At 39.3% G+C, this 14,048-nt stretch overlaps 1 protein-coding gene across 1 annotated transcript; it reads right to left on the reverse strand.

The window, feature by feature from the left end:
• Window positions 1–409: 409 nt before the first annotated feature.
• On the reverse strand, window positions 410–8,227 carry kcnj12b (potassium inwardly rectifying channel subfamily J member 12b). The gene is made up of 2 exons (XM_032587791.1): window positions 7,615–8,227; window positions 410–4,193 (listed from the first exon to the last, which is right to left on the reverse strand). Exon 2 carries the CDS (start codon window positions 4,072–4,074, stop codon window positions 2,809–2,811), a length of 1,266 nt encoding a protein of 421 aa, XP_032443682.1. The 5' UTR covers window positions 4,075–4,193; window positions 7,615–8,227; the 3' UTR covers window positions 410–2,808.
• Between the last annotated feature and the right edge of the window lie 5,821 nt (window positions 8,228–14,048).

Here is a 14,048-nt window from a genome sequence, read left to right on the forward strand (position 1 = left end):
CAGACGAAACTTGAGCTATTTAGCCAAGAAGGACAGAGGGGCAGAAATTTCAGCCTGGATGTGCAAAGAAATTAGATTGCTGCCTGATCTTGAGTGTGTGTTTCTGTGATGTGCTCTCTGAGCGCAAATTGAATGAAGGACAGCCAAATCTTCTTCATGTACATGGAAAGGCGTGCCTTCTAGGTTGCATAAGAGTGAAAGCGGTGACCTTTGACCCCCTTTCCCCCCCAGCCAGACAGGGTTAGGCAATTCACCACCGTAAATTATAACCCGCTCCTGTTTTTTCGAGCAACTTGTTCACTCCTCCCCACCGGCTGATCTTATGTTAAAACTCAACACACGACAGCGTACAGAGCAGGTGCTTGTTATCGCTGTGGTGTCTGGCTGCAAGGAAGAAAAGGCAGAGAGGTTGGCTTCGTGGTATTTTATTATAGTAATCTGGAGATTTCTTTTGTACTCTGTGCATTTCCAGGTTGTTTTTTCTCACAACAAAGCAAAACGAAACGAGGCAAAAATCAGAATAAAATCAATTTGGGATACATTCAGTGGAAGACATCAAGAACAAATAAATCATCTTTGCACATTTTTTTTCAATCTTTTAAGCAAAAATATATGGAGAAAATGTTACGCTTTATTCCCTTTATTTTTTCTTCTTCACTTTTAAGTCAGAAGGGGGGAGGGGGGGGAATAAACAAACTATTTACAAAATGTTTTCCAGACAGCTGTACAGATTTAAACTTTTGTGTTTCTTCAGGAAGATCTGACCTCAGTGCAGAGGAGCCACCCTTTGGTTTCCAGAGACAGCCGGTTCTGCTGCTTTCAGCACAAGTCAGCGAAACATATATATATTGGGGGGAAAAAACCCAAATCTGCTGAAATGGGCATCAGGTGCACAAAGCTAACCCACATAGAGCTTTTGGTTTGACTAACGGTGAGGAGAAAGTCATTCGTCTCAGCCAGGGAGAAAATCAGGAGTCCTAACTACAGGCTTTATTACTTATCTACTATAAGAAATACAAACAGCGAAGATGAACAGTTTAAAGTGTCTTATAACAGTACTTTAGGCGTCTATTATGAGGTTTAGGGCCTGGGTTTAAAGCGTCTGTTTCTGTGGAGGGGTCAAATGTAACTCAGCAAATGATCTGGAGTTACATCAGCAGGTCATTTCAAATCAGGAGTCTTACTTACAGTAAGTATGAAACACATAGTTAATATCCTCCCCCCCTTCAATTCACATTAACAACAAATCGAAGGTTTCAGATTTTGTTTTGGTCTTTTTTCTTCTTCTTCTTTTTTTTTTTTGCATGGTTTGTCTCCAATGTGAACAGATTGTGATGAGAACTGCTCAAATCTTGCAATGTTGCACATTTTAAATAACAGGACAACATAAAATCTCCCCTGACACGATGATGTCAAGTCAATTTAACGACAGCACCCATTTTTATCAAAAAGTGGACCCTGTGTTTTATTGGAAAATATTCAAGGATCAGGATGTTTTTATTAAAAATGTGCATGCTTGATATTTCTTTTCTTATTCCTATAATTGATCATTTTGTGTTTCATAACATTTTTCCTTGTTTTTGTGTAGTTTTTTTTTTTGCATTTTTGCACTTTGGGCATTAGCTGAACGAGATGCCACCTCACCTCTATAATCAAAGATGAAGAGAGGTAAAACAAACAAACAATCAAAAAGCTTATTCTATATTTCCCTGACTCCCATACTGTGAAACCGTCTTCAGCAGCAAACTGTGTTGTGATTCCTTGGCAGAAGGGCCCCTTGTGTAATTCTTCTGAAAGCTGGAAGCTTCTATGTTAGAGGTCAGCGTTATTGGCACAGTCTTACATTTTGCTGGACTAGTTCAGGGGCCCTGGCGGCCATTTGGTTGGATGACATGTCCTGATTAATATAAAAACAACTACAAGATGCTACAACTGCATTACACTAGCTAAATAACATTTTTTAAAGAAGACATTATCTTTCATTTTTAGCGATTTGGTATTTGTTGCATTTTGGCTCTGAGCAGTTACTCTTTTAGTAAGAACACATCTTATCATGATACACCACATGTGTACATTGTGGACAAATGTGCTTAACTGGGATTTTGTGATAAAACAACACAAAGTAGAGGATGATGGTGAAGTGGGAAGAAGTTTTGTGAGTTAGAAATAGGTCCGGACTGGTTTGAGATGAGGTGACACAATTTGGAAAAGCTCAAGGTAGTGTGTGTGCGTGTGCGTTTGTGTATTTGTGACTGAGGGTGATTTTAAGATGTGTATTAACTTGTAGCAAGGAGTTTTTCTAGTTAATTTATCATTTACGTTTTTGTCCCTTTTATCAAGTTACTGGCATGACTTTGAGTCTTGCAGTTGTACGGTATGATGCTGAGATGAAAATCTGTTTAAATAGTCTACAAATTAAATAATCAGCTTCACTGCAAAGCCTTGTCATTTTGCAGCTGCATCTGGTCCAGTTTAAGCTGTGAAGTTTTTTCTCAAAATACATACATACATATATATATACTGTATATAAAACCATGTTGATTTCATGCACTTCAGATTTAAGATCCTCGTCAGTAGGACAGTTTTCAATTAGTTTGCATCTAATAAAGCTCATGAACCATCTCAAAAGGAAGAAAAAGTTGTGCATCCCGTGTCATTTTGAATTTATTCCTTGTGTGGCAGGCATGGTGTACCACTGATCTTCAAATTGTAACGAAGATGTCCTCATGGGTGTCCCAGTGTCTGCAGAATGACATTCACAAGCCGACCCACTTCAGCCATGACAGCCCTTCTGTCAGCAGACAAAGGTTAAAGTGCGGATTCTCTTCGAGAAGATGGTTGAATGCGGTCAGTCGGGGTTAGCTCCGACGGACAACTTTTGTCTTTTTCCGTCTCAGTGTCTCCATCCACATCCTCATCTCTGCTTATGAAGGCCAGCTCGTTCTCGTAGCAGAAGGAGTTGGCGCCAGACGTTGGGAATTTCCTCTCCTCCATGTCTTTGGCACTGCACCTGGGCGTGGACGGCACCTCAAAGGTTTTGTGAAAGTAGGCATAATCGATCCTGTACTGGCTCCTCTCCTCGAAGATGACAGGCTCGAAGCGGTGGCCCCACAGGATCTCAGACGGCAGGTAAGAGCTTCGCGCTTGCGTCGTCATGGCCGTTGCCTCCACCAGTCCTTCCAGGATGATCACAATCTCGAAGTCGGACATTTCCAGTTCTTGCTTGCTGATGCCAAACAGGGGACTCTCTTCGTCGATCTCATGGATGACGGTGAGGGGAGCGACCAAAAACAGGCGGTCGGTGCCTTTATCATAGCCAACGTTCATGTCGATTTGATCCAGGGGGATGTACTCGCCCTCCTCTGTGTAGCGGGGCTTCACCATCTGAGCCCGAACATGAGCCTCTACAATGTGGCTCTTCCTCAGGTTGGCAACCCTGACCATGAAGCACAGCTTCCCATCCCGCATGGCGATCACCGCATTGTGGCTGAACAGCAGAGTCTCTGCACGCTTCTTTGGCCGCGCCATCTTGGCCATGATGGCGCCAATCATGAAGGCGTCAATGATGCAGCCCATGATGGACTGAAAGACCACCATGAAGACAGCCGCTGGGCATTCCTCCGTCACGTAGCGAGCTCCGTAACCGATCGTCGTCTGGGTCTCAATGGAGAACAAAAAGGCCGTCACAAAGTTGTTTACCTGCTTGACACAGGGAACAAAATCCTCTCTGTTGTTCTCCATGTCACCATGCAGGAGGCCGATGACCCAGAAGGCCAAGCCGAACGTCAGCCAGGACACCACAAACACCAGGCTGAAGAGCAGGAACATGTACCGCCAGCGGATGTCCACGCAAGTAGTGAAAATGTCTGACATATATCTCTGGGATTTCTCATCCATGTTTGAGAAGTGGATGTTGCACTGGCCGGTCTTGTTGACAAACCGGCTGTGGCCTTTGCGTCTTGTGTGGATCTTGCCATTGCCAAAGCTGCCCACGGCCGGCATGGTGCTGAGTCTAAGTCCTTCTTCTTCAGAGCACAGAAAGCTGTGGTGATGGTGGGCCCTTCCTACGCTCATGCCGCAGTGGAACGCAGCCAGGGGGGCTTCACGCAACAAGCCTGGCTCATGCACAGCTGAGCCCTCTCACAGAGGTGCACAGCTCTGTTTGGTCACAACTTGGTATCAGTCGTCAACTTCTGGGAAGGAAAGGACAGGCAGAATGTTATTATCACCAAGTACAAAGATGGAACAGACAAACTACACCAAAACTAAGAGTGTGATGAAAATCATTGAACCAGCTGAAGGCGCTTATTTTGATTTGTCCTTTTAGTCCAAATGTTTCAAATGCAATGTTCAGTCTTCATTCTCTGAATAACTGTGATAGACATATTTCAGTGTTTTTAGTTTCAAACTTTGACTTTTTCCTTTGCCCTCCAAAACATCCTTTCAACAACAATCAAGGCATTGATATGTGTCTGACTTTCTCGTTTCTCCTCTTGCATGATCGGAAATACTCTGGTTCATACTATAAACATTTCAAAGCTCATCAAGGTACAGAAATAGCCAGCTAATTCAATGCCCTGCCACTTTATGTGACGTATCTTGTTTTTCCTCCAGCTGGCACAACTATTAGAGGCACTGGAGTACCACGATGAGGCTGTGTGATTCCCTTGCGAGGTTGAAGTGGAACGTAATAGGGGCTAAAAAAAGATGAGGCAGAAAACTGGGTATTGAAACAGAGGTCAGCTCAGACACAAGTGGTTCGATGGCAACGTTCAAAGTGATTACCAAAGACATTTAGTAAGAAAAAAAAACGGTTTAAAACACCGCAGTACCATGTATGTGCTTTAGAAAATGATTAACTTGACTTACCCTTAAAGTTTCAGGCATCTAATTACTATTAAGTGAGTTAGTAGTAATTGAGGGTTTTTTAAAAAAACTGTCAGATTATCCATTTTGAAGCTAAGATAATGCTATTCTTGCAGACATTCTTTCATATGTTTGAAACTAGGTTATTTCACCCGAAGGCTCTGGATCCATGTTAGCTTGTGGTATAGTGTAGTGAGGATTATTACTTTCCAGTGGGAGTTTCTAATCTTTTCATCAGACTTTTATTTTATTCATACACTCTGTATTGAGCTAAAAGTATTCGTCTCCCTTCTCTATCCTGTTTTATCTTTCATATTACAACTCTCTTGTAGCCTCTAACAAATTTTCCTAAAGTAATGCCCTTCCCCCTGCGTTTCTTCTACTCTCACCAGCTTCCCCCGTCTGTGCTCAAGAAGCTGTCAATGCGATGTGACCCTGATTTATTTTCCAGCAAGACAACAACCTGGATCTTCCATATAGAGGTGCACAGAAATTGCTTGAAGATTACAAGGTGGATGTTCTGGAGTGGCCTAGTCAAAGCCCAGACCTCAATTCAATAGAGAATTTATGGTAGGACCTGATGAGTGAAATATCCGAACAACGAGTGAATACTTTTTAGAACCATCGCATAAACACAAATGTTCTGTTTTTATTGCATAACTGGGATCAACTATTGCAAATAGTTGTAAAGTCTGTGATGTCCTTGTACAAGGAAGCATTTAAAATTTTACATAACAGGCCAACAAAGTGGCATCCTTATAAAATTCAGAAAAAGCATAATCTGTTCAACTTTGAGAGACTGCAGAGACTGCAATTCAGTAAGATGCTAACATAATTTTACAATCGTTTCTCTCATTTTGAAATAGTTTCCATATAATAAAATAATTAACACTAGACCTTTTACATTTAATTTGAAAAAATAGCTAATATGTGAACACTGAAACTAGTTCAATCTTCACTACTCAATATTTGTTTTTTAAGTAATTTTATTTGACTGAATTTTCTGGGGTTATTCCCCATTAAATTCTTATTTTACTCTTAGTATTACGTGTAATTTATATGTTGTTTTTAGGGTTGCACTAATGTCAAAATTTGGGCCAATGTCAATGTCCAATATCTGACATTGATAATGCTGTTTACCAATACTATACATATTTCCCTACACTTTCGACACAGTGTAAAAGCGACCACAATGTCTGCACTGCTTCTCTGCTTCAATTAAACATCCCGTAATCCTGCACTGCATCACTACTAGTTACATGACTGAACAAATGCCACATAGCCAAACCCTCCAGCTCCTGAAACACAAATGGCAGCAAGATGGAAATCAATATCGGTTGATAATATCGGCCCAGTTTCACGTATTGGGCAGACATTGATTTGTTAAAAAAAAAGGCTATCATCAGCCAATACCAGTGTTGATGCCAATATATCGTGTATCACCAGTTTCTTTGTAATAATAGCTTTAAGAGTTAATGTCTTCACGTCTGCAACTTAACCTTTGGCTAGAGAACAAGAGTTCAAGAGAGGAGTTGACAAGAGTTTAATAAATTGGACAAAAATTAGGGGACTTCTTTTTAATTTGTAAAAAAATAACAATAAATAAATAAATAAATGGACATCTGGTTTCCTGTTTTATTCACTCGACAATCCACTACCACTTTGTGTTGACCTGCTTCCACAAAGCATTCTGTTTGTTAGGTTGAAGTTTGTGGTTCTTGAAAAGAATGTGGATCGAAGTGTGAGAATGGTTTATTGGGTAAAACAGACTGGTCTACATTTAGTCTAAATGACTAAATGTAGATACATATTTCATCCTAAAAGTTTCCTTCATATTAACATAGGAAGACGAGAAAATATCTGGACATCTGCTGGCCTCCAGACAGGAAGGGGGCAGAAGGTTTAAGGGGTCACATTGGTGGAGAAATGGCTAAGTATCCATTCGAATGATGGCATTTAGTAAGAAAATGCAAATGTTTACTAAAAGCCGCCCTTTAGGTTTAGACATACTGTATGTTTGAGTTGTAAATGGAGAGACTAATTTAGTTTCTAAAAGCTGTTAGAAAAAAAAAAAGAGAAACTGGTTTGCATAACAAAACCAGTTCCTCTAACTTGAACTTGAACACTAATATGTGGGTCATCCTAGCAAAATAGGAAAATATGATTCCATCTTTTTGCTTTCTCTCATATTTATCAGTTTAATGATGAAGGAATCATCAAATAAATGCATTGTGTTTGCAACATATGTATTTTTTTTTTAAATTTGTTTTAACAAAGCTTCTTGGTGGAGTCCTGTAGTCTGTCCTGCCAGTGTCACCATCATGGAGCTTGGATAACTCCCCGTTTCTACCCTTCATTTAACAGGTGCATGTAATAAAAAAAAAGTAGGGCAGGGACAAATTCACTGTACTGGGACAAGTACAAATAAGTGTCAAACTACTCTTTGAATTATAACAACCTATTTTTATTTTTTGCATGTTTTTAAACAATAGTTCCTGTTTCCTGATCATCTAGTTGCTAGGAAGCAGAATGTGAGTTTCGGAGGGATATTATTTTCTAATTTCTTCGTGCCAAAGCTCGTCTGCTTTCTCACAAATCACACTCTGCCTGCTGTGCTGTTACATTAATGCTAAGGAGACGGCAAGCTGTGAATTGTTCTTACTGGAAATATATTTGAGCTGTGAGATGAGCAATAATCCAACAATAAATCCATCCTCACTATGATGTGTTATCAAAAGAAAAACTTACCTTTTGTTCATGTGTTCTTGATAAAAGCAGATCTTTATTTTTCCTTCTTTTCCAAAGCTTCCAGGTTTTTGTTTTTCACTAGCCAAATTGCTGCATGACTTTCTTCAAGCTCCTTTCTCTTCTTCTCTTCTGTTAAGGGTAAAACCACTCTATCATCCCGAGAAAGCAAAGTAAATAATCAGTTAATATCTTCATGTTTCTGCCTGATTTAAAACAATCTATTTCTCCACCAGAGCTGGAGAGGGTCCCAGCCTGTCCTTCTCTGCTTGATGTCCAGGGGTCCAGAAACAGACAAAAAATAAAAAATAAATAAATTACAGAAATACTTCAGCCAAGCTCTGAAATCGTAATTTTTTTTATCTCAAAATAGAACAGCGGACTAATTAAATGAATTTATGGCCTGCTGGTCCGGTCCAATCAACAATTCGACTCGTCACAGTTTATCCTCTCAGCAGCGGTGGCCGGCAGTCTCTCCTCTTCCACGTGTCTCTCACTTTCTTAGTATATCTGCCATCTGATCTTGTTCTGCTGCATATCCCACTCCGTATCCCACATCTAGTGAACTATTGCTCACGGCTCATCTCTGGTCCTCCCCCTCCCTCTCACGGTGTCACTGTAGATACTTGGCATTTGGAAATGACTACACGCTCTTCCTCGGTGAAGTGTTGATGGTCGGCTGATGAGAACTGCTGATGAAAGGACCAACTGGTTCCATCAGGTTTAACGCGTGCAAGCGTGACTTAAACATGATGACTGTTCTTATGAAACTGGTTTCACTATAAGGTACTTGAATACAGAGAAAAGACTTCCAGAGCGATTGGTTTGGTTTCCATTTAGACTCATTTGGATATTGGAAATGTTCCTGTTGAACTTGCAAATAGCTGCTTTCTTAACTTTAAGTTTAATATTTTCCATAATATATTTGTTATTTTGTTCTAAAAGATGGACTCCCGTGTTAAAATGGAAGGGTTTTAAAATGTATTAGACAAGTCTGTTCAGGAAGAAGCTGCAAAAAAAATAAAATAAATCAACAACCTGGTTGCAAGTCTTTCTACAGCACACAGTCTCTTTTAATCTATGCCTACAATTAATAATAATAAACTTGAAGGCAACAGCGACATTATGAAGCTTACTAAAACTCTGCAAAATTTATAAAAAAACACTTCAGGGATGCCTTTAAAGAGATTGTGAGCATCACTGAAGGAGCTGCTGAAATTTTTAGGTTGGTACTGATTCTGTTCGAAATAAGAAAACAATCTTCTGTATTCTCCATATGTCCAAATGCACACATGAGTTTGTTCGTTTTCTTGCAAAAACAACAAGAACAAAGTCGTTTCTGCCAAGGAGACTAACTTCACAAGAACCTAAATGCAGAACTCTTTGGCGAGTCTCAAAGCTCCATTTTACTGCAGGACTTAAGTATAAAGTTTGACTCTACCAGACAAAGAAGGAAACATTTCTGCCCGGACGACGTGTCCATCACGCAGAACTAAATTGTTTCATATTGTTCTTTTATGGATAAAAAAACAAACTGGAAAACATATCACTTGAATTTGATTTATTTTGTCTTTGCGAGTTCAGCTTGTTTGAAGGAAACGAAGATGTTGCTCCTCTAAATATAACACTAAAATACACTGGAGCTATCTCAAATTTAGTCTGAAGTGGCCATAAATGAGAGTAACTCTGAGAAAACCACAGAAACATTTTAAAGCAACTTGAAAACTATTGTTGCTTCCTGTGCAGACGTCCACTGTACGAAGTTACTGTCAGAACTGTAAATGGGTTACAGGTTCCGTTTGGAGACCAGATGGGGATGATGATGTAAAGGGTGCCATCGGGACGGAGTAAACCCAGAGCCTCGCCGTTGTGTACCAAGTTATTTAAAGGCCTCCTCACTGCAGCAGCACAAACTGGGCCAGGTTCAGCCAGTTTCAACGGTTGGTCACACTTGATCACCTTTCAGATGACCAGCACACGTCTGGTTATTTTTATCCATTTCAGAGCTGGGAGGTTTTACACCATCAAATGTAAGATGGGAGAAAAATATTTTCAAATGACCTTGTTAGTTGGTAGATTTTAATGTTGTTATTAAAACAAATTTATACTCAAAGCGCTCATTAGATCTTTACATTTGAATTTTTACCTTTTGTCATGAGTTTAATATATTTTGAGACACAAAACCCAAACTAATTCAAGAAAACAACACAATCAACTCAAAATTAATATATAAAGAATGTTGTAGAAAGAAAATCACAACATATAAAAAATCTTAAAGCTCTGTTTTAAAAAAACACAACAAAACATTGTAATCTCAATGATGAATAAAATGAGAATTTTTTTAAGAATCTGTCTAGATTATTAAAGTATTAATTTAGTATCTTTTTTTCTACTGTTATTGTGAAATAAACTTTTAAAGTGTGACTTGTTTCCCCCCCTTGAAAATAGCTTAACTTGCTAAACCATGCAAAAATAATCACAGGTGTGTTCCTACTGATTTCCTTACGTTTTTCAGAGAAATATACGGTACATCACCATCTTTGATGTTTATCAGCACCCGGAGTAAAGAAGTGTAAAAATCCTTAAAATATGAAGATTTTTCACTTCAGCAGCACAATATCTTGATGAAAATGTAGAAAAATACACATTTGTATTAGAGAGATAAAGTCTTGAATGAAATAAATAATTGTTTTTAAATAAAAACACTGCTGGCCCATTTACTGGTACCCAGATTTTGTAAAAGCCCTTTTGCCAGTGTGTACTGGCTTTGCCTAGTTGGATCAAACAGCGAGAGGAATCTTAAGTACACATTCGCTCTCCGAAGCACAGATCAGCAGTAACTTGAGGTTAAGTAACTTCACGACTTGTGACACAAGAAAGCTGGAGTCAAACTCCAACTTTCCAGTTCCTGCTCTTCCCCGTGAGCCACAATCGTCCATGAAGGCAGCAAAACCTTGCCTATCGACGTCATCTCACATCTGTCATGCTTTCCCAATTTGAAGAGTCGCCAAGAGAAATTAGCCTCTTATACGCCAGGGAAACAGCTACGTTAGGGTTCCTATTTTAAAATTTCCAGTCCCTCTGATCAAGACTGTGGAATGAAAATGAAATACTGTCACATTTTGATGCTGTGAGACCACACAGCAAGGTGGAACCCAAGTCTTATCTTGCTGTGATTAATTCAGTGTAATTTTATTTTTAATAATCATAAATAGTTTGTAAAGAAATCTCTCAAGAGATGTAAGGTTCTGATCTTCAACCTTATAAACCCATGTGTTGGATCACATGTATCCTATAGTATCAAGGGTCAAAGAACGATTTAAACAAAGAAAATCTGTAAAAAACCAAATGTCTGTTCCTGACACAATTGACAAGAATAAGATAAGTATTACAGCGAGTTCTTCAAACATCAATCAGGAGCATCATCCTCCAGGCAGAGGCTGCTGTTTCCAGCCAGGTGCCAAATTTATATTTGTCCTAAGTGAACAACGTGGGATTTATCCATTGTCATGGAAACACTGATAAATCTAAGTTTGAGCAAACAAGTTGCATGTAGGTCACACTCCTCTGGACCTGATTTATTTAGATATTTCCTCTTTTTGTTGTTGTTTTTTTTTTTAAACAATGTCATAATAAAATAAACAAACAAAAATAAACTTAATTTTGCTGAACGTTTTATCCACAGCGTCATACATGAAGCCAAAAACGACCATCCGGGAGGTCCTTTCAGCTGCAGAGTAAACACAGCAGGGGAGGTTTGGTTCTGGAAACAGGCTGTACTCACCGATCCGAGAACAGCCTCTGCACTGGTCTCTGTAATTGATCTCTGCTTGGCTAAATGGGCCACTTATTTTTACAGCCCGAGCAGATGCACCTGCGTACCGGTGTTTATACCTGAGCCGCTGATCAGTCATGAAGACCTGGTTTGGTGGGGCAGCTTGAGCTAGAAGAAACCCTGCAGGTGCTCATAACACACACACACACACACACACACACCCACCCACACCCACCCCCACACACCAACACACACCCACACACATGCAATCCATCCCACATGTAGGAATGCAGAATCCAGCTGAAGCAAATTCATGTGTGATACGACGGGCTTGTTATTCCATTCAGCGTGTGTTAATTTATTTACTAAGATTATTGAATGTGAATCTATCTATACAACATGATTGTATGCAAATGACTTGATTACATGTTTTTTCCCTGGAGATTAAACTTGTCGTAAGTTTGTGCTGTTTACATTTAGTTGAAGTCATAACATAAGCATCAACATATTATTATTAGAAGGAAGAAGAAATAATGTGACTGCAACATGAAACCATTTAGTCACAGTGTCCCTAAATATTCACAAACCTTTTCCAACCAGGGTTTTATGTGTTTGACGTAGAAAATACAGCACATAATTGTGGTGGGGATTTTATTTTATTTTGTCATATAAAGATTTTAATAGTGTGCTATTTGTTTGGTTACCTTTGTTCCAGTTTTAGCTACAAATTCTTGCTCATTCTTTTTTGCACATTAGCTCAATCAAACTCAGTCAGACTGAATGGAGAAAGTCTATGAACCCTGTCCCACCCGATGATGAGCATTCCCACACCATAACGCTGCCACCGCCGTGTTTCAGAGTGGAGACGGTGTGTTCAGGGTGATGCGCCGTGTTGGTTTCTTGCTCAGCTTTGGTTTCATCTGGCCAAAGCACCTTCTTCCACATGTTTGAAGTTTCCCCAACATGGCTGGATGGCAAAGACGGATCTCTGCAGCTCCTCCAGAGTAACCATAAGCCTGTGGGCTGCTTCTCTGGTTAATGGAGGCTGAATAAATTTGCATGAGCCACTGAATTTTTATCTGCGAAAAAACATGAAAACCCTGTTTTCATTCCACTTCGCAGTCAAGCACTGTTTTGTGTTGGTGTATACAAAAGAAATATAAAATTATTTGCCCTCCACTGTATGTAAATCTTTAAATATATGTTGAATTCTTAAATTAGAGAATACAATGTTTTGCCATGTTTTCAAACTAAAAAATCCTGAATAAATTAATTTCTGTAGTCCTACATCTGCCTTCATCTTACACATGTGGACAACTTTCAATCCCTTAATAAAAACTAGTAACTATATTTTCTCCTCAATCCTGGTTTGTGTTTTTAAGCTGCCAAAGTGTAGAAATGTTTGATAGGAAAGTTCAGAGGTGGTGCTGTTTGTGGCGTTTTAAGCTTTTACACACCAAACCCCAACAGATCAAGATTCTGCTTGCAGGTGCAGAAGTGTGGAGCATCCATTAAAAAAAAACCCAGCCTCCAGAGTGGATACGTTCTCAGAGTGTCAGCTAACATGACTTGAGTTTTTCCCTAGTGGGGGTCTCGAAGAAAGGAGGCCGAGTGTTGGGTTTTAATGAGGTGCGATGTTCTCTGAAGCAACATGACTCTAAGGAACAGAGACGTGCTGAACAGCCTCTGGCACACGATTCACTGAAATCGTGTCTGAAAAAAAAATCATTTATATCCCATTGTTTTAAAAGAATTAAGAGGAGAAATCTGGCGTCCAAATTGAAAGCTCAACTAAACCCCCTGTGGTATGAAATTTGCGTTGTTTTTCATGAAGAAGAGCGCCAGCTGTCCCTAAATGCAATCATCAGTCATGGAGACACCATGAGGTGTGCAAAGCGCCATCCAGAAGAGTTCGAATCTGCGGAGCATGTCGGCTGTGAGGCCACCCAGCAACTCGTAGCGATTCAGAAAAAAAGATTTCAGTGGTGTTACTGTGAGTACCGATGGAGGCAAGACCTGTTCTTTCTATTTGTCTGGAGACAAATTATATACTTTACTTAATTTAATTTATCTATTTTCTTTGTCTGTATTCAGTTGCTCCAGCATCAATTTTCAGATCATTTTTGCAACTGTGGAAGGTCTCTACTCTGTTTAAACATAACCACAGAATTACCTAATATTATCATATTGAAAAAATATATATTCTTCACAAGAACATTTTTATACAAGGTTTCTGTCTTGTACATATCCAGATACCTAGGTTTCTTCTTGGTTTTCCAAAAACTTTTCAATTTCTCCTGCATGTTTGTTTAATAAATAGTACAATATGTACCTTGTGATTTTTGTACACATTACATCCGAGAACAGACAAAGGGAGCATTTTCCTTTTACCATGACTGGACTTTCTTCAGTGTCAGAGGTACTGATTTAAGTGCTAAACGTTTATTTAATTTTATTTCTCACTTCACACATCGCTAATGCAGCTAATCTGAAACTCTTCACTTTGTTATACTGCTCTCTTTGTATTTAATCATGCTTCTTTGTTTGTTTAACTGGAAAGTTTTAAATTTCACCGTCATGTGGATTTTCATGCACACATTTGACTTGCAACATGTTTTTTGTAAACAGTAAAGTAATATATATGTATACACATATGAATATA

This window comes from Xiphophorus hellerii, chromosome 16 (assembly GCF_003331165.1).
Source record: "Xiphophorus hellerii strain 12219 chromosome 16, Xiphophorus_hellerii-4.1, whole genome shotgun sequence".
Lineage (NCBI taxonomy): Eukaryota > Metazoa > Chordata > Actinopteri > Cyprinodontiformes > Poeciliidae > Xiphophorus > Xiphophorus hellerii.